This window comes from Spermophilus citellus (genome assembly GCF_964194105.1).
Source record: "Spermophilus citellus genome assembly, chromosome: 15".
NCBI lineage: Eukaryota > Metazoa > Chordata > Mammalia > Rodentia > Sciuridae > Spermophilus > Spermophilus citellus.
This window is the reverse complement of record NC_138195.1, coordinates 85,657,761-85,677,434: the sequence shown is the minus strand read 5'-3', so window position 1 is coordinate 85,677,434 and position 19,674 is coordinate 85,657,761. Positions and strand designations below refer to the sequence as shown.

The window sequence follows — 19,674 nt, the reverse complement described above, 5'->3', positions numbered from 1 at the left end:
CGGTCGCAGTCACATTGCCCTTTCTATTTTCGTCACAGTGCCTTTTTTTTTCTCGTTTGCTTTTTCCTTGTTTCCTATGCTCCTCCGCGAGCCCCTCTTCAGGGCCCAACACAGTACTCTCCACCAAAAGGAGTTCCTAAACTTTTGGCCGTGGCGGCGCGGAGGGCGGGTGGCGCAGCTCGGCGCCCAGCCCCAGCTGGGGAGCGCCCCAAAGCAGGAGCTGGGCGGTTTTCCGCTAGCCATCGAGTGGCGTGGTGCCTGGAACACCGCACACACAGATAAAGAGGGGGAAAGAAAAGGGAGGAAGGAAAGAGAGGGAAGGGGAAAGGATGGGTGAATGAAAACGTCCCAGAAAGCACAGAGCATCCAAGACCCTTCTCTCTCCGGGAGCGAACTGTTTGGTGTCGAAGTCAGCACTTTCCTCACCCAGAAGCATCGGCGTAAGGCAGGGAATGGAGAGAACAAAGCCTTAAAGAACACTCGAGAGAAAGAAAAACGGTGAGAAAAAGGAGGGGGGTGGGGAAGAGACGAAAGACGCCAATTGCCTCTTTCAGGCCGAACGCTGAGGGAAGCCAAGCGAAACCGTTGCCATGGCGACCTTGGAGCCAGAACGGCCGCAGCCCATTGGCTGAGGCGCAGGAGCCAATGAGAAGGCGCGATGTTGGCGGGGTCTTAAGATGGACGCCGGGCAGCCGCTTCCTGACCGGTGAGTAGGACTCATCGCTGGGCTGGTTCCTGGCTGGCTCGGGCTCTGCGGCCACGGGTCCGAGAGGGCCGCGGGAGGGCAGCGGAGGAGCCAGGCTGTGCGGCCCGACGGTTCCTTGCCCGGGGCACCTGGAACAGGCCCACGGGAGCCCTGGGGGGGGGGGGTCATTGCGGCGCCTTCCTCAGCCTGTTAGTGGGTTTCTCGGTCCCAGCCGGGCCAGAGTGAGAAGGGGTGAGGGGGCTTTCGGAGGAGGAGGCAGGCTCCTATTTGCACTGCAGTGTCCCGGAAAACAGCGCCAGGTAGTGCGAACGCCGGCAGGCTGGACTTGTGCGCCGGAGCCCGCGGCGGTCAGTTCCATGACCGGACGGGGTTCTGCCGGCTTGGGGACCCGGCCGTGACACCGCCGCCCGTGGGCCCGCGGAGCTCCGTGCTGTCTCCAACCCTGTAAGTATTTTCGCCGGCGTCGCCTTAAAATGAGCCTCAAAGTGACTGGTTCGTTGATAATATTTCCGTGCAAGGTCAAAGGTCTGGGGAAGTGTTTTCCAGGTCCCCACTAAACACACACCCTCGTTAATTAACACACGCATACATGCAAAACCCTGTTAAGTAAATAGTTTATCTGGATAAGCGGATTGGCAACTTTAATCTGAACTCAGGCCTATGATTCAGTTGCACTTTCTGTAACTTTTTGAGAAAAGGGAACACATTTATTTTAGAAAAGTGTATAATACTTGTACATTGAAGTCAATATTACCTGCGTACAAATATTTTAACAGGCAACTAATTTTAAAACAGTAACTGATTATTATGTAGTTATTTAACAAGATCTTTTGGATTAGTGGATGATGGTTCATGGCTATTTCACAAGTATGATTAAATTTAGAAAGGATTTAGATTTCTGTGATTATTTCCAATTGAATACAAAATATAGAACATAAGAGCTTTATTTGAGAATGGAATTTAAATTCAGGATTATTAGACAGGAAACATTCGTTGAGCTTCTCAGCAGTTATGTCTTTTGGGTTTTGATTTTTAAGCAGCTGCTTGGTCTTTCAAGAAATATTAATTTGAATAATATTATTAACTTTTATATTAATTTTAATAATATATTTGAATTATTCTAATCTCTGTGACTTTCATGTATGTGGTTTAGTATAACATTTTATGTAGCTTTTTGTGTTTAAAAACTACAGAAAAATAATTCTTCCTAACCAAATTTTAGCAAGTCTGTATTTACAGTCATTCTTCACACCTACTCTCAAATCTTTGCCTCTAAGAATATGTTACACCATTCAACTCTGCTCTCTGAAAGTTTATAATTTAAGAGTTCATCATTTTGTAAAATAAGTGGATCTCAAGGCATGAGGGAAGTCAGTTTCCTCATCTGTAAAAAGGGCCTGGGTAGTAATTCCTTCTGGAAGAGTTGTGAAGATTAATGGTAAACCAGCACCTGCCACTTTGCTTGTATGCCTCTTTCTTTCTGTTCTGTTTTCTGTTTTAACTGGGGTTTCCTTTATTAGCAACCTGAGGTGCAGAGTCTCTCTGAAAGCTTGTAATCTTGGTGGCCAGTTTGCAGATAGAAATCTTATCTACTTGGTTTTAATCAGGATTGGATATGACTGGTTGAGAATGGAGTATTATACCAAGGAGTGGGGAGTGAGTGAGGTGGGCTCTGGGCATTTGTGCCATTTATAATATTAAGATCAGAGGGAAACATTTTAGAGCTGCAAGACATCTCAAAGATCATCTGATCAAACCTTCATTTTAAGACTTAAAAATGGGGACCCAGACAAATACAGTGGCCTGCTCAGGACTAGAAATAATTTTCTGACTTTTAAGACAGTGTTTTTGCCCCTATAACCAGTAGTTCTCAATCTTTGCACAGTCTAGAACTCCTTCTTACTATGTTTTGATATCTCTGTGAGTTCTCTATTTTGAAAGATTATGTATATTAAACTATACCCATTCATTGTTTTTCTAATAAAATTCAGCTCAATAGCTATCAATCAGCATTTCTGGTAAACATGGGCTTCCTGAGTTTTAAGATTCCTTACCTAAAGGTGGCTGATATCTTGGGTTTTTTAAAATATTGAAAATAATTTAGTGACCCCTTTTACTGTCATGATAAAACTCAGATAAAAAACATAGATTGGGAATCACTAAATTCTGCCTGTTCTTGATACATTGTTTTCTGCCCAAATGTAGTAAATAAGATATTATCTATGGTTGGTTCTCAAGGGCAAAAGAAAACTCAGCTGCTCAAACTAGAGCAATACAGAAATATTATCAGTTCATAGTAAATTGTGTCAGCAAGAATAAGATGTATTTGGCATAGTATACACAGAATGTTTTGTAGAATAATTGTGGATGGCATAAATATTAACTCCAGATGTATGAAATGTTGAAGATGATATTCAAACCCATTGAGAAAAGATTCTGATTCTGTTTCAGTTTCCTTGGGACCAAAATGATTAAATTTAAAATTATATGGGTTTTGGGCTGAAAACTAAAAGCTTATTAATGAATGCATTGGCTATTAGATGGACCTGGCTACAATGTACATGAAAAAAAAATTAAATTTCTACTTCTCTGGTATTCCACATCTCTTGAGAATGGCCAAGTGAATTTTCTCAGTTAAAGGGAAATTTGGAATGGTCTGCCTTAAAATAAAGGAATATACTTTGAAAGGCATGGGTAAGAGATACTTTAGTGAAGAGAGAGTCATCCTCCAGAACAGCCACAATGGGAATAATAGGAGGCCAGACATGGTGCCAGTTAGAAACTGCATGACTGACATTTGTGTTATGAATAGAAGATGGTGTTTTCAAACATGAGCCCACAACAGAAGTTACTGAGCAGCCACTTCATATTGGCTGATTTACAGTTAGTTGAGCTGCATCTCACAGAAGCAATTCCCTGTTACAGGCTTCATAGTGAAATGATATAGAAATGATAAAAATGTAATACATAGCTTCAGAAATAATAATAGCAAAAGGAACTTACTATTTATTAAGCCCCAGAACCTCTTAAATACTATGTTGAGTGGCTTATCTCATTTAATCCTCAGAATAACCTTATAAGCAGTATAATTATCCTTGTGTTACAGATAAAGAAACTGATGGTCAGAGATAGTAAATGATTTGCTTGTACCACTAGTGAGTGGTAGAGTTAGGATTCTAGTTGGAGCAGTTAGATAATAGAGTCCTTCCTCTTAAAAAACCAAGAGTATTTTAGTGAGGATGTTTCAGAAAACCAGAAACTGATGAGTCTGTACCACCACCCCCCCCACACACACACACAAATAAGATCTGATTCTTTGAGTCCAAGAGGAGATCCTTTAAAGAAAATTTTTGAGATTAATGCCAAATCCCCTGATGTCTTTTTGATTATCTTGCTAGGTTAATGACAATTGACAGAAAACTCAGCAAAACAGATTTCTGCCCTTCTATTTTATTTATTTTGATTTATAGTAAATTATGAACAGTATAATCAGCTTCTCTATTTTAGACTTATTTTGAGTGTACCGGTTTTGGCTCAGAACATACGTAAAAATAGTCTGTCATGGAAATGAATGATGAAAATGTACTCAATTATCATGATTTTAGCAAATGATTACAACTCTGATTTTTTTAAGAAATGATGTTTATTAAACTTAGATAATGATTCTCTCTACCAATTACTAGACAACTAATGCTAAATATTATCCTGAACTTTAACTTTAGTTTTCCAAATATAGTATTGTTACTCAAAAAAGCTGTTATGTTTTGTTAAGCAGTTAGAATTATAGTTCATTTATTGTCAGTTTAGCAAGTGCTTTAAAATGGAAAGCTATGGTATCCTTTTTCTATTATGCCTTCTTCAAACTGCTTAATCATATGAAATTATCCTTTAAATTATTCTTTCCCTGGTCCTTAATCAGTAATTCCCCTAAAAGTTTTGTGCATTCAAACATGGGTGAAACTTCCATCTTTATTTTACTATAGTTGATCTATATAGTTTGGTATATAATACTTGGATTCTTAAATTTCCTGTAGAATATATGTCATTGGACTTTTCACATTCTTGAGCAATTATTTCTTTCCTGAATTTCATTTTTCAAGATACAATTATCTATATATTAGCAAATCGAGGTCTTATTTCCTTTAAATGTATGCTGTAACAAACTAGTTTCAACTACTTTTAAAACTTTTCTTTTAACTTACCCAAGTGAAGGTTTTAGTTATTTTAATATGGAAGGTGCATTACATTTTAGATTTTTAAAAAGTTTAGGCGGACTGTTCTCTGACCATTGGTAGATTTCTTAGGCTTCAGGAGTGTCTTTTAAAATGATTTTATAATTGTTTCCATGGCTACTTTTTATTTCTAAATTTATTTTTTTTCTTCTAGAAGAAAAGATGTGGAGTGGACTGCTGCCTCCTGGCCTAAATGAAAGTGATGTTGAGTCAAATTCTGAAGATGAAGCCACACTGGAGAAGTCTGAACTCGACTTACAGGAAAATAAAGAGGATGGGACTAATAGAGACACAGAAATCTCAAGTTTCCCAGCAGATGGACCAAAAATAGAAACAGAGACCAATACAGATGCATATGAAGAATGCCCTTCTGGAATTCCCTTACATTTGTGGAATGTAGGTTTTTCCTAATGTGCTCACGTGAAAGCCTGTGTGTGCACGAGTGTGTTCAGTGTCTCTGCCTGGTCAGTGTGAATGTTGTGATGAAGCAGACAGGGAAGGTGGGCTCTGAGTGCTTTGACTGTCCTTTGAGTAATCAGCCACTTAGGTGCTTTTCATTTTTACTTTGTTTTTCATAAAAAGAGGAAGGAATTAACTATTTTGCCTGATGTGGTATATGAGGAGTTTCTAACTTCATTTTAATCTCTCTATGAGTTATCAAGCTTCAGTCTCAATATTAAACAGTTTTTATCAAAACAAATGAACTTCAAAACTCAGGTTGTATCTTCAGGGAGTACAGTATCTCAAGAGCTCTGTTTTCATTGAGTTGGCATCTTTATAAATGCCTGAATATAAATATTTTTATTACTTAACTCATTTAGATTTTTAAATGCATGTTTTTCTTCAAAATATATTTGTTTCTCAGTTTCTTTTTTTTTTCTTATTTTCACTTTCATATAGAAATTTCAAGAATTGCATAAAAAACATTCTGAACAGAAAATCTCAACTTCGAGATTCAGAGGGAAAAAGAGAAAACGCTCCAGAAAAGGTTTTTTGTTTTGTTTTTTGATTTATGTTCACATTGTCCATAGTGTCAGTGCTAAATTGTGACTAATTAAGTTAAATAATTTTTTGAAAACATGATTTTGAAATAATAGCCAAATACTTAAGTATTAATGCTTTGTAAATTCTTTTCAGATAAATTGAAGAATGAAAAAGAATCTCATAGGTAAGTAGCATTTAAAATAATTATTCTAGGCAGTATTTGTAGAACTTGTCCAAATAGCTCAACTACTAATCTGTGATCTTGATGAAACATAAAATCTAGTAATTGTAGTAACCAATTAAAAAATAGAAAAAATAAAAATGATTAAAAGGATTTTTTGTCTTTTTGTAGTGAACAGCCTTTAAATGAAACCCAATGGAAGGAGCTTACTCAGTACTTTGGAGCCAATGATAGATTTGAACCCCCTGTTAAAAAGAAAAAAGTTGAAAAGGTAAGATCTTTTATTATCTTATGTTAGCTACCAGAATATATTTTTTATTAACTTGTCTAAGGTACTTGTCCATTAGTTCATCCAGTTAAAAAGTGAATGTGCCAGATGAATGGACAAAGAAAATGTGGTATATATACACAATGGAATATTACTCAGCATTGAAAGAGAATAAAATGATGGCATTTTCAGGTAAATGGATGGAGTTGGAGAACATAATGCTAAGTGAAGTAAGCCATTCCCCCCAAAAAACAAATATCCAATGTTTTCTTTGATATAAGGATGATGATTCATAATGGGGATTTCGGGGGGTAGCATGGGAGGAATAGACGAACTCTAGATAGGGCAGGGTGGGGAAGGGAGGGTGAATGGGGATGGGAAAGATGGTGGAATAAGATAGACATAATTACCCTAAGTACATGTATGAAGACACAAATGGTGTGACTCTACTTTGTGTACAACCAGAGACATGAAAAGTTGTGCTCTATATGTACAATATGAATTGAATTACATTCTGCTGTCATAATATAACAGATTAGAATAAATTTTAAAAATGTGTGCCTATTTTTTACCAAAAAGATATATATAAACAAGTAGATATAATTGTAAAGTCATTTTTTAATAAGTGTTAAGAAGGAAAAGAACAGACTATAGTAACAAATATTAAAACAGAGGCCTTACTTTAGCTTTAGAGGTGGGGAAAGTCCTTTTTTGTGTATTTTTTTGAGGGGAGCAGTACCAGGGATTGAACTCAGGGGCACTCCACTACTGAGCCACATCCCTGGCCCTATTTTTCATATTTTATTTAGAGACAGGGTCTCACTGAGTTGCTTACTGCCTCACTTTTTGATGAGACTGGCTTTGAACTCAAGGTCCTCCTGCCTCAGCCTCCCAAGCCACTGGGATTATAATCATGCTCCACTGTGCCTGATGGAAAAGCCTTTCTTAGAAGATGCCATTTCAGCAAGACCTGAAGAGTCTGAAAAGATCAAAGAGTGATCATGCAGAAGCAACAATGTGGGTAAAGATCTAGGGAAGGGTCATCAGAGACTGTTAAGTAACTGTAAGAACACCAGCCTGGCTGAAGTGTTATCAGCATGGAGAGCAGTGGCCTAAGATAAGATTATAGACTGATGGACAGGGATCAAACTGGGTAGGACCTCAGAGAGCATGTCATGAAATGGGTTTTATTTACAGTGCAGTTGAGCCTCCTTAAAGGGTTTTAAGTCAAAAGTGTGATGTGATCTAATTTTAGTTTAAAAAGATTGCCCCAACTCTTATTGGAGAATCAATTATGAGGCAACAAAAGTAGATGAGAACAGAATAGTTCAGAAATTTCTAGGCATGAGGTGGTGGTGAATTGAACAAGAATGGTGCTGCTGAGGATGGAGAAAAGTGGGTGGGTATAGTATCTGAGGCATAGTATAGAAGTAGAATTGACAGTGTTTGCCTCTGCATTGCTCGTAAGGTGCTGAAGAATAAGGAGGAAGAGGAAACCATTCAAGGTTTTGCCTTATGCAGCAGTGTGCACAATAATGCTAGTTATGAAGATGAGAAAGTTTGGAGGGGAAAAGATTTACAGTGGAGCCTATTCAGAATTCAGTTTGGAGCATGGGTATTAACTGGGAAACAGGAATAGAGTAGGTGACTAAAAAAAATGAGATAGGAGGCTTGGAGAAGAGCCTGAGATTGAAGTACACATTTTGAGTTGTCAGTCTATAGAACTTAGTAAAGGCTTGAATGAAAGTAACTCACATATTCACATAGGGGGATGTTGGCAGGCTCTAGGAATATAAAAATCAAGTGCTGAATGATAGGGAGCTAGTAGTTGAAGCCCAAGTGCAATGTCTCCTGTATATAGTGTAGATAGATGCCTCTTACATGAATCAGTGCTGTGTAGGCTACTGCGTGTACTTGGAAACCTTTGCCATTTTGATCAATTGGTATTTCTTGTGAAAAATCCTCTGATTTAAATCCATCATTGGGTGGTTTTGTGTCATTGAGAGCACATACATCAAGCAACTGTCAGAACAGAATTTTACATGTGAATTTTTTATTTCAACTTTGTAAAGAATTTTTTATTATCCAAAAATAGTCCCTAGAACACTAGGTAATTGAAACTAAGATTACTTTTTGTTACTGAGCAGTCTCCTTTAACCATGATACAAAAATGCTAAAATTTCTGGCAAAGAAAGATCACTACTAGTTTTAAAAGTAAAACTCAGGTTTCATGACCCATTCTTAGTTCCCTGGGTTCACTCTAGAACTGATTGTGACTGTTTGCCAGTGTCATTGCCATGCCTCTGACCCTTGAAATTCTGGAGGATTTGGAGAAGGGGCTATGTAAAGAGGGATGCTCTTGATTGTACCAGGTCTATTTTAAAGTGTAAGGGAAGAGAATGGTACTGAGCACTTTGGTCTAAATGCCGTCTCTGGCAGATTTGGAGTCCCAGCTGATGATTGGATTGTTCATTAAGAAATAAATGGTTAAATATTGGTTCTACTAGGCATTTTTTTTGAAGTTTTACTAATGAATGATGTGATTTGCAATTGAAAGTGTTTGTTATGTTTCCTTACAATTATTGATTAGGTTATCTAAATTGTTTTAGTGGAATTAAAGCCACAAAATGAACTTTTTAGGCATTCTTAAAAAATAGAAATTTCGAGATATTTTCTAGAATTTATCTTAGGAATTACATATGAGATTGTACCATCTTAATCCTGGTTAGGTATACTAGCTCTTTTTCATCGTCTAGAATTTGTAATTTATGTGAAGTTACTGTAGTATAGGATTCTAAAATTCTTTGTACAAAAATCTTTTAAATAATTCAGTTTCAGGGACTGGTGTTCTATTTCACATTATGCATTAGCTGTTTTCTAGAAGAAAATTATAACTCAAACACCATTTTAAAAATGAGATCTTCTGTTTAAGGGAAATTGCTGTAAATCCTGTTGTAATTACCCATTGATCTATTTTATAAATCTGGGTTTTCTTAATGCAGACATTCCTCCGTGTGGCAGCTGGCTAAGAAAGTTATGACAATTTTCTAAACAAGGAAACTGATGCTGGCCAGGATTTTGCCAGCACTTCATATTCTACAAATAAATGCAAACATAAAAGGGAAGGAAGGATTTAGTGAAGCCAAATTATTTCATGTTCTCTTGGGAGTTCAGTGTAATTGCATGCCAGTAAGTCCATTCTCGTTCTTTGATTTGGGATTGTGGTTTTACGTGTCACCCCCTTTGCTGTGGTGCTGAAGTCTCTGCTGTGAATCCAACAGAGTAAATAAACTTTAGAGAATGTCCACATTGGAAGCACCAAGATAAAAGCTATGAGTAAAATGTAAGTTCAGGAGATAGTAACTGCTGCTCATGAAATCTCTTGAGGATCATGAAAACCTGATGTAGCATGGACAGACCAGCATGGATTTTCAGTCCATTATTTTATTTCTCTGGAGCAGAAGCTGATCTGTTACCGTATCTCAGAGAGTCTTTCAATTTTATATTCACTCAGTCCTCAGTAATGGTAAAGCAAAACAAATTTCTTAATCTTGCATCTATCCCACAGTGTTTTGTTTTTGGAATATTGCCAAGCTGATACTGTTGCTCAGCCTAGAATTGTGTGTCTACAGCACTGCTGTCACCTGCTTGCCAGACTATACAAGGAGGCTTGTATTTTTAAAATGCAATCTTCCTAATATCCAAAGCTGTTTCAAAATATTCTTTGTATTAAACACAGCTATAATTGGGTTTTAGACTTGCTAATAATTATGTAATTGTAACATAATTATTTTCAATCTATGTGGGAATTTCTATAGAATAATTTCACTCATCAATTTCATTAAAAATGTCTCAAGTATTCTAGTTGAATCAATTTGATCAGCCAGCAGTCATTATTGAAGTAGTTTTCTATGTGTCTATGGATACTCTTTTAATAATTTTTATAGTAATTGTACAGTGTCTGGTGGTTTTTTAAAGGTGTTCATGAGAGGAAACTGCTATAGTGTAGTAGAGCTTTTTCACACTTTTCCCGGCTCTTATGTGGAACTGCAGTGCATAGATCATATAACAGCTTGGGCTGCCTCTGTTGGGCAGGAGGGAGCAGGAAGGGTGTGGGAGTATTGTGGTGGTACCAGGAAGCTCCCCTGGTATCAATTACAAAGCATTCTCTCTTGATCCCTGTGTGATCCCTGTTGGGTAGGTAGGCAGGGCCAGTGTTATTCTCCTAATACAGATGAAGAAACTGAAGCACAATATAATTTGCCTACAAAACAAACAAAGCAGAAACTTCTTAGTGAAATGAGTTTAAAACCAAATCATTTGGTCCCAAATCTAGATTTTTCTGAAATAAGAGCTGAATTTAGTTTTTGCTTTTCTTGATTCAACTGATTTAAGTGAATATAATTTAGATATAAAGACAATACAATCATAAGTATCATTTGTAATTATATGATATATGTTTATATATAAAGGTTGTCCCCCCCCTTGTTTATGGAGAAATTACCTCATTTTTTCCAGATATTTGAGTCCAGTCATAATATATCATGAAATTCATTTGTTATCATGCTTCAGAAATTAAATGTAGTATCAAAATAAATATCTAGTACAAAAAATTCATAGAAATATATTGCGATACAGTTTGACTTAACAACCTTTAATCATACAATAAAAGATATTCTGCAAATGCATATTTGGGCATTTTGGTACCCATAAATTTCTTGTGTGCATAGCCATACCTTCTTGGCATCTGCAGCAAAACTTTATTAATATAGAGGTTGGTTGTTGCCTCATGGGAACCTGTTAGGTATTGCCCTTAGATGAATTTTCCGTCTGTGGCCAAATTGCCATTCCTAAGTTGATCTATCTGTGTTGATATATATCTTGATCTGAATTTTCATTCTTGCCAAAAGGCAAGGTTAGAAGCCCACCAAGCATCACCATTACCAGCAGTGCTCTACTTCTTGTCTGATCTCTGGTGTGGAAGATGCCCTGAACAAGTTAAATAGTATAGGTTCCTCTTAGGTCCAGTTTAAGACTTTTTAAAAAAGCTTTAATGCTGAAATCTTATTTCATGGGACTATTTACTGACTCAAAATTGAATTCTTGGGTCTCTGATTGGATGTGAGTGCTTGAAGAACTATTACTAGGTCTATGGTCATAGAAAGAAAAGCCCTCTCTTTGCATTGTGGTATCTGGATATTTAGATATAGGAGCAACTTATTGAATGAATAGTGATCAAAATTTATATTTTGAAAATGTGGCTAGATATTTGGGGGGGTGGTTACTCAGGATTAAACTCAGGGGCACTCCACCACTGAGCCACATCCCCAGCCTGTTTTCTCTTTTATTTAGAGACAGGGTCTCTAAATAAAACTGAGTTGCTTAGTGCCTTGATTTTGCTGAGGCTGGCTTTGGACTCATAATCCTCCTGTCTTAACCTTCCGAGCCAATGAGATTACAGGTGTGGCTAGATATTTTACATGTATCTTCTTTGATTCTGACCATAACCTTTCAGAGAGAGTGGTTTTATTCTCATTTTATGTGTATAAAGCAGCTACAGCTCACACAGGTTAGAAACTCACCCAGGATTGCTCAGTTCATAGGTGGAGGAGCTGATATCTGAGCCTAGGTCTCACCTCCTGACCTGTGCTCTTTGTAAACTACTGTGAACTTAGAGTCTTAAGAAGATATTTTACAGATGAATGTATTTTTTATTAATATAAACATTTTGAATGTATTTGGAATGTTGCTGTATTTTTACACAAACAGAAAACTTGGGCGTCCACATGGAACTAGAAATTTTTTAAGGAGTAATTATATTTTACTTTAATAAATTAATCAGACAAAAGGAAAGGAAGAAAGGAAGAAACAAGTTTTATCTAGCAAAACTTGGTTGAAATTAAGAAAAATCAAAAACAAAAACTTAAAGGAACTAAAAAGAACAAGCAAGGCAGGTTTAAGAATGGATTCCTAACCAGGTTACTGAGGTGAAAGATTGGAGCAAACCTGGGTTTGTTGATTGATTGGGTGAATTCTGAGTTGAGGTGTCAGATTACCTAGAATTTGTGATGCAAGGATGATTGAATTTGATATTGATGTTTTGTTTCATCTATCTATTAATATTCTGCACAGGAAGGAGAAGCTGTCAACATTTTTAAAATGACTTTATTTCCATTCTAAGTTAAATAATAAATATGAAGTTCTAGATGCAGGTAAACTAAACTCCTGGAGCCCAAGATGGGCATATTTCACATGTCCTCAGGGAATATATATATTAAAAGCTAGATAGATTTTTGTATAAACAAATGTTATAACATGTGACCCCCACGCACCTTATTTTAATCATAGGGGCATTATTACTTCAGTATTACTATTGCAAAATTCTCTTGGGGCCGTCTCAAAGCATGTCCCCAGCATGGGTGGGTCCTGCAGTATGGATGCAAAGTTTTGATTACTTCACTGTGAATATTCTGTCAGTAAGTGAGTGCCTCTTACATGGGAGGAACTGGCTGGATTTGGGGACACACCAAGCCAGTGACACACAGAGTCTGTCCTTACTAAGCATATAGCCCAAGAAAGGAAGACAGCATGTGAGATGAGTACGTGTTGAAGGGAGGAGGTGCATCCGCAGCAGAGTGATGAGCCGGCTGGCGGGGGTACAGGGACAGGATGGCAGACTCAGAAGTTATGTAGGGCCATAGAAAAGGTAACATTTGATGTAAGCTTGAAAGAATGATTAAGAATGTTCAAAGGGAAGCACATCAGAGGCATGAGAACATTGATCAAATGGTAAATGTGGCCATAGATTAGGAAGCATAGCATTACCAAAGATAGGCTGAGAAAACTTAAGTCATCCAGACAAAGTTGTGTTAGTCGTGAAGTTGATTTGCATTCTAACACAAGTTCCTTAGCTTTGCTTGGACTGAAACAGTTCATGGATTGACACTATTCACAGACCACAAGTGGACCACAACATAGACCACAGTTGGAGTGGCACTGCCCTGGGCTTCTGAGGTGAGCAGGGTTAGAGCTTCCTGAAAAAGAAGGATTCTGAAAAAGTGAGTCCAGGGTGTGTGAGTCATGGAAGAGTTCTACAGAAATACCAGAAGGGAAATATTTGGAGATTAGACAAGAGTGGGAAGAGGGCATTAGAGCCATGTGGCCTTTTTAGGGTCAAAGATTATGAAGGGCCATTGATGAAGGTCTCTAACTCCTGTTTGGAGCAAGTGAGAAAGTCTGTTGGCTCCCAATCCTTTGGAAGGGTTTGTGAGAAAGGACAGGCTTCACTCAGTGATAGACATTGGTGATGACCTCACTGGGCTGTTTCTCCAGACTTTTTAAACGAATTATGTTGTTTTTAAAGTCTCATTTCAACAAGGCTGCATAGGAACAAATTTTCTCTTGGTTGACTGGAATAATCAAGCAGTATACTGATGGAAGAGATGTGACTTCTGTTGTTACATAATGAGGGAGAAGTCTATAAGGTAATATTAACTGAATATGTGCTTGTTTAAGGATACAGTAGGGAAATCATCGTTAGAATAAGATTTTCTTACAAGAAGCATATGTTAGACCATTTTGGGGGTACTAATTAGTTCTACACATGACAGTAGAACACATTTTGATACATCATACATCAATGGAGTCTAACTTCTTATTTCTGGTTGTACATGATATAGAGTTACACAGGTCATGTAATCATATATGCACATTTTTAAGGAGTAATTATATTTTATATATTAATAATGTCTGATTCATTCTACTATCTTTCTTATCCCATATCCCCTCCCCTTCTTTCACTCCCCTCTGTCTAATCCAAAGTATGTCTATTCTCCCCTATACCCCCAACCCCTTAATGTGAATTAGCATATCATAAGTAAACATTGGACATGTCAAAGAAAATGTTGGATCTTTGGTTCTTTGAGATTGGCTTATTTCACTTAGCATGATATTCTCCAGTTCCATACTTTTACTGGTAAATGCCATAATTTCATTCTTCTGTAAGGCTGAGTAATATTCCATTGTGTGTGTGTGTGTGTGTGTGTGTGTGTGTGTATCATAATTTCTTTATCCATTCATCTGTTGAAGGGCACCTAGGTTGGTTCCATAGTTTAGCTATTGTGAATTGAGCTGCTATAAACATGGATGTGGCTGTGTCACTGTAGTATGTTGACTTTAAGTCCTTTGAGTATATACCAAGGATTGGGATAGCTGGGTCAAATGATAGCTTGGTCCATTCCAAGTTTTCTGAGGAATCTTTATACTGCTTTCCAGAGTGGGTACACCAACTTGTAGTCCCACCAGCTATGTATGAGTGTACCTTTTCCCCCACATTCTCACCAACATTTATTTTTGCTTGTATTCTTGACAGTTGCCATTCTGACTGGAGTGAGATGGAATCTCACTCTCCAGATGGATTTGCATTTCTCTAATTACTAGAGATGTTGAACATTTTTTTCATGTATTTGATGATCAATTATATTTCTTCTTCTGTGAAATACAACTTAGTTCCTTACCCATTTATTGATTGGGTTATTTGTTTTTTTGACGTTGGTTTTTGAGTTCTTTATATGTCCTGGAGATTAATGCTCTATCTGAGGAGTGTGTGGTAAAGATTTTCTCCTATTCTGTAGGCTCTCTCTCTTCACGCTACTGATTGTTTCCTTTGCAGTGAGGAAGCTTTTTAGTTTGATTCCATTCCATTTATTGATTCTTGATGTTACTTTTTACACTTTAGAAGTCAGTTCCTAAGCCAATGTGGTGCATATTTGGGCCTACTCTTTCTTCTATTAGGTGCAGGGTCTCTGTTCTAATGAGTAAGTCCTTGATCCATTTTAATTGATTCCTGTGCAGGGTGAGAGAGAGGGGTTTGATTTCATTTTGCTACATATGGGTTTTTCAGTTTCCCCAGCACCACTTGTTGAAGAGGCTAACTTTTCTCCAATGTATGATTTTGGCACCTTTGTCTAGTATGAAATACTGTATTTATGTGGGTGTTTGACGCTGTGTCTTCTGTTCTGTACCATTGGTCTACATATCTGTTTTTGTGCCAGTTCCACACTGTTTTTATTACTGTGGCTCTGTAGTATAATTTAAGGTGTTAGACCATTTCTTTAAAAAAAAAAAATATTTTTTTTAGTAATTATTTTCACAACTCAGAACTCATTTATGTCAAGACATCTTTCCATAAATGTATGCTGAGTCCTACCTAGTTAGGTAATCCCATGAAAATTATAATTACAAATTTTTGTAGCATCTTTAGTAAATTAAGACATTGCCATAAGCAAATAAAATGTGATTAACTCCCATATTTAATATTCAACTTAAATCTTTTCTTTGTCAAATATGATGAAGGGCTGTTGAGTGAAAATTTTGAGCTAGAAGTGTAGGCCTTGCAGGGTCTGAATAAACCTTTTATTCATATAACTTAAGTTTGGCTAAATTAAGGAGTCCGGAGCTCTGTTTCTTCATCTTTAAAAAAGGGTAGCATTATTCGATGGAGTTGTTACAAAGTTTAATGAGCTTTCTTCCCAGTACTAAACCCAGAGTCTACCACATAATAAGCTCTTCATAATTTTTAACTGTTATTACTATTAATAATGTTGTTATTAAGGGAAAGTATAGTTTTTTTGAGTCACAAGAATCCGATTTGATTCTCCTTTTTATTGTTAGTTAAGAATTATATAATCTTGGATAAGTCATGTAATGTTTCTTAGACTTTCCAATCATGAATGGGGTAGTAACAACAACTACCTTAAGTTATTGTGAGAGTTAAGTGGTCTGCACGTCTGATACATTTGGTGTAGTCCTGTTACATAATGTTGGCTATCAAATGCACTCTTTTCATTTGTATTCTTAATTTTAGATTTCTTTCTTTTCTAGTCAGGTCTTGAAAAGAGGATAGACCAGGCTGTGGAGGAATGGGATGTTGAGAAGGCTGAAGAACTCAGCAACCAGCTTGCTACTCGAGAGGTGAGTCAGACTGATTACAAATTGCACTTCAATGTTTTCTAAAATGAATCTGCATTCTTTTTGCAATTTTTAATAAGCTCAGTATTAACTGAAACTTATGCTGGAAATAATCCATAAATTGATATCCAAACCCTACATTTACTTACTTAGAGAGTTTTTCCCCAGGTATGATTAAAAGACTAGCTTTCTTTTTCCACTTGTATCTTTAAGTTTAAACTCTTCCTGAGGGCATCCATACTTCTAAAGTCACACCCCTCAACCTTTTCTTAAACCTTGTTATAGCCTTTTTACTGCTTACTCTGCACAGCCCCCTCAGCCCTGTAGAAGTGTTTACGTTTTTCCCCTGTAGTCTGTAGTATAAAAGAACAGGTACTTTGAATATTCTTTTTCCAACTACAGAAGGCAACAGGAAAATTCTGACTCCTACTCCCTGGGGATAAGGGGATTCCTCCCACTGAAAATTAACTTCATATATAGACTAAAGAGCTCATGGAGGCATGCATTTTGTTTGTTTTTTGTTTTTTTCTTTCTAGAAAAGAAATCTCTACCCTAGTTTTTATTTTTAGTGCCTGGAACCTTACTCGTTCTTAGCCTAACTGCTCCTGTGCTTAGGCATTATTGGGCATTATTGGGCCATCTGTGTGAACTGCTGGCCAGGCTCAGATTCTAGCTCACTTGCAGGTGGTATTTGCTTCTAAACTGAGACTCTAGGGATAAACTTACTATTTCGGTGTACTATTCTATGGAAATACTGTTGTACTCTTCCATCATCAGATGACAAAAATGTCTGCCATTAATAATCATTATGATTTTTGTGTTTTCTCCTCATAATTTTGGCTGAATCTTGTGAATTTTATATTTTCATGTAGGTAGAAAAATTCAAAAGAGAGCCTTAGAGATTCCAAAAATATGTTTTTTCTTTAATCCCTTTAAAAATATTTGTTACATTAAATACTTCCGTTGTATAGTTTGTGTGCATATATGTATGTGTTAATGTCTAATATCATGGAAATTATAAAGCTGTGGACTTCATTAAGGGGCACTGACAAGAAGCAGCATAAATCATAGGTACGTGGCTTTTCAAAAACTAAGCTGACATTTTTAAAAAGTATTTTTATTGCAGCAAAATATACATAAATTTACCTTGGCATTAAATACATTTACTCTGTTGTGCAGCCCATCACCATTGTCCATCTCCAGAACTCTCTTCATCTTGCATAACTGAAACTCTGAACCCATTAAACAGTGGCTCCCCGTTCTCCCCTTCATGCAGCCCTGGACACCCCTCTCTTTGAATGGGACTCTCACTCATAGGTACCTCTTACAAGTGGAATCATGCTTGTCCTTGTGATGTAACATCTTCAGAATCTATCCATATCCCAGTATTTGTCAGAATTTCCTTCCTTTTTCAGACTTATCAATACTCTGCAGGTATTTGTTAGATTCTGGGTGTTATGTTTTGTTTGTGCATTCAGCTGAATGATGTTGCTATGAACATGAGTGTACTAATATCTGTTTGAATCCTGTTCTTCTTCAGTATGGGTAAGCTAGGGGACCTCGACCCTACTTGGAAAACTGTGTGCCTAAGATATCCTTTTAAAAATTCCACTCAACAAACATAGCATCTTTTATTTGTTAGCAAGTAAACTATTTGGCACTTGGAACTTATATTTCCATAGAAGTGCTGTTAGAAACAGTGGCTTAGTTTCTTGGTCAGCTTGAGAGTGTAGATAACTCATGAGATAGCCAGGTTACATCAGTGATATATTGATCTCCAAATTTTGTAGTGCTGACCATTAGGGAATGGTGGGGAGGGGCAATGCTTGTGTGGCTGGAAGAGACTCCAGTGGGTAGATATTGTTCGTGGCTCTGACAATGGGCAGTATAGTAAGGCATCCTGTTGGGATAGGGAGGAGTGGCTCAAGATCTGAGGGGCTTTCAGCGACTGGAAAGCACAGGCAGAATAATCAGTCACTTAACTATTTCACAGTTAAGTAGGGATTTATGGAAGCTGGTGGCAGTGTCCTTTGAATCAGGAACAAAACCCATCAGAGAATCAGAGAACTGGTACTTAAGTACATCACTGATGATGACATGTGTCATGTTGGGCTATATGTTGAGCAAGTTTCTCTTGAATCCCTTTAAAAATTCCAGAAATGTGTTACTGGTTGCTCTCTGATGCTGGTTGGTCTTTGAGTCAGCTAGATAGTTCCAATAAAGCATAATACAGGCATGTGGAAAAAAAACAAGCAGGGCTGTAGAGTATGGCTGCACTACTGCAGCTGTAAGTATTGTGGGTTTCTGTCTCTTCTCTGGTCTGTTCAAGAGCATAGGACTCAGCCAACTGGTCTCCCATCCTCATTCTTTGTCCAGCCTTCCTTTTCTAAGACCCAAGAGTTGCATATTATCTAATCTCTTCCAAATACCATGGCAACTGTGACAGCAGAGTGCCCAGGCCAGTCAGTGGCCTTAGATTTTGGCCTTGGTAAAGGAAGAAAGGAAAAGGATAAAGTGAAGCCTACACTACAGCATTAAAATAGGAGCTCCATGTGACCCACTGATGGCTGTCCATTCCTTGTAGTCTCTTTCTGTTTAACAGTGGCACCCCCACTGTAGATTGGGTTCCTTTTAGTAGAGTTAGTAATGCTAACATGTTTTGAGTTGAACATGTTTTACTTAATTTTTTTTAAAGAGAGAAAAGAGAGAGAATTTTTTAATATTTATTTTTCAGTTTTCTGTGGACACAACATCTTTATTTTTTTTTTTAATATGGTGCTGAGGATCGAACCCAGCACCCCACGCATGCCAGGCAAGCATGTTACCGCTTGAGCCACATCCCCAGCCCTTACTTAATTTTTTAAAAAAATTTATTCAGACTTTGAGAAGGTTGGAAATTTGTATGTTTTTCTCTCTTTTCTGCATACTTTAAACTTACCAGGTGTCTTACTAATTCCTTAATAACAAAATACAATTTTGGTTTCCTGCATTTTGTTGGATTTCCTTTGTCTTTAATCTGGAGCAGTTCCTCACTCTGTTTCTTAGGGCCTTGGTAATTTCGAAGAATGGAGGCCACTTGTCCAATGGCATGCCCCTCAACTTTGGTCTGCCTGATGCTTCCTCAGGTTAATTTCAGGCTGTGTGTTTTGGGCAGAAATATCAAGCAGTTGGCCATGTGTCCTTCTCAATGTGAGCTACTCAGAGGCACCTGCTATCTCTTTGTCCCATTTATTGATTGTGTTAATTTGATTGGGGTGGTGAATCTGTTTTGTAATGAGTGTCTGTGGAGAGACCGGAGGTAGTCTGAGACTATAGCCATCTTCTTTCTCATACT

The 19,674-nt window shown here is 37.5% G+C and overlaps 1 protein-coding gene across 9 annotated transcripts in view; it reads left to right on the top strand.

Moving 5' to 3' along the window:
* The first annotated feature begins 585 nt into the window (after nucleotides 1-585).
* FAM204A (family with sequence similarity 204 member A) overlaps nucleotides 586-19,674 on the top strand; it is a 30,379-nt gene continuing 11,290 nt past the window's right edge. For 2 of the 9 annotated variants that reach the window (XR_014019017.1, XR_014019018.1), the window contains exons 1-7: nucleotides 623-706; nucleotides 5,093-5,334; nucleotides 5,839-5,926; nucleotides 6,076-6,106; nucleotides 6,275-6,374; nucleotides 16,254-16,343; nucleotides 17,520-17,657. Coding sequence is in view for 6 of the 9 variants with exons in the window: in XM_081268354.1 (XP_081124480.1) it covers nucleotides 646-706; nucleotides 5,093-5,334; nucleotides 5,839-5,926; nucleotides 6,076-6,106; nucleotides 6,275-6,374; nucleotides 16,254-16,343; nucleotides 17,381-17,389 (621 nt within the window). In the remaining 3 variants the exon portion in view is untranslated. The other 7 variants (XR_014019016.1, XM_081268349.1, XM_081268354.1 and 4 more) reach the window with 6 other exon arrangements.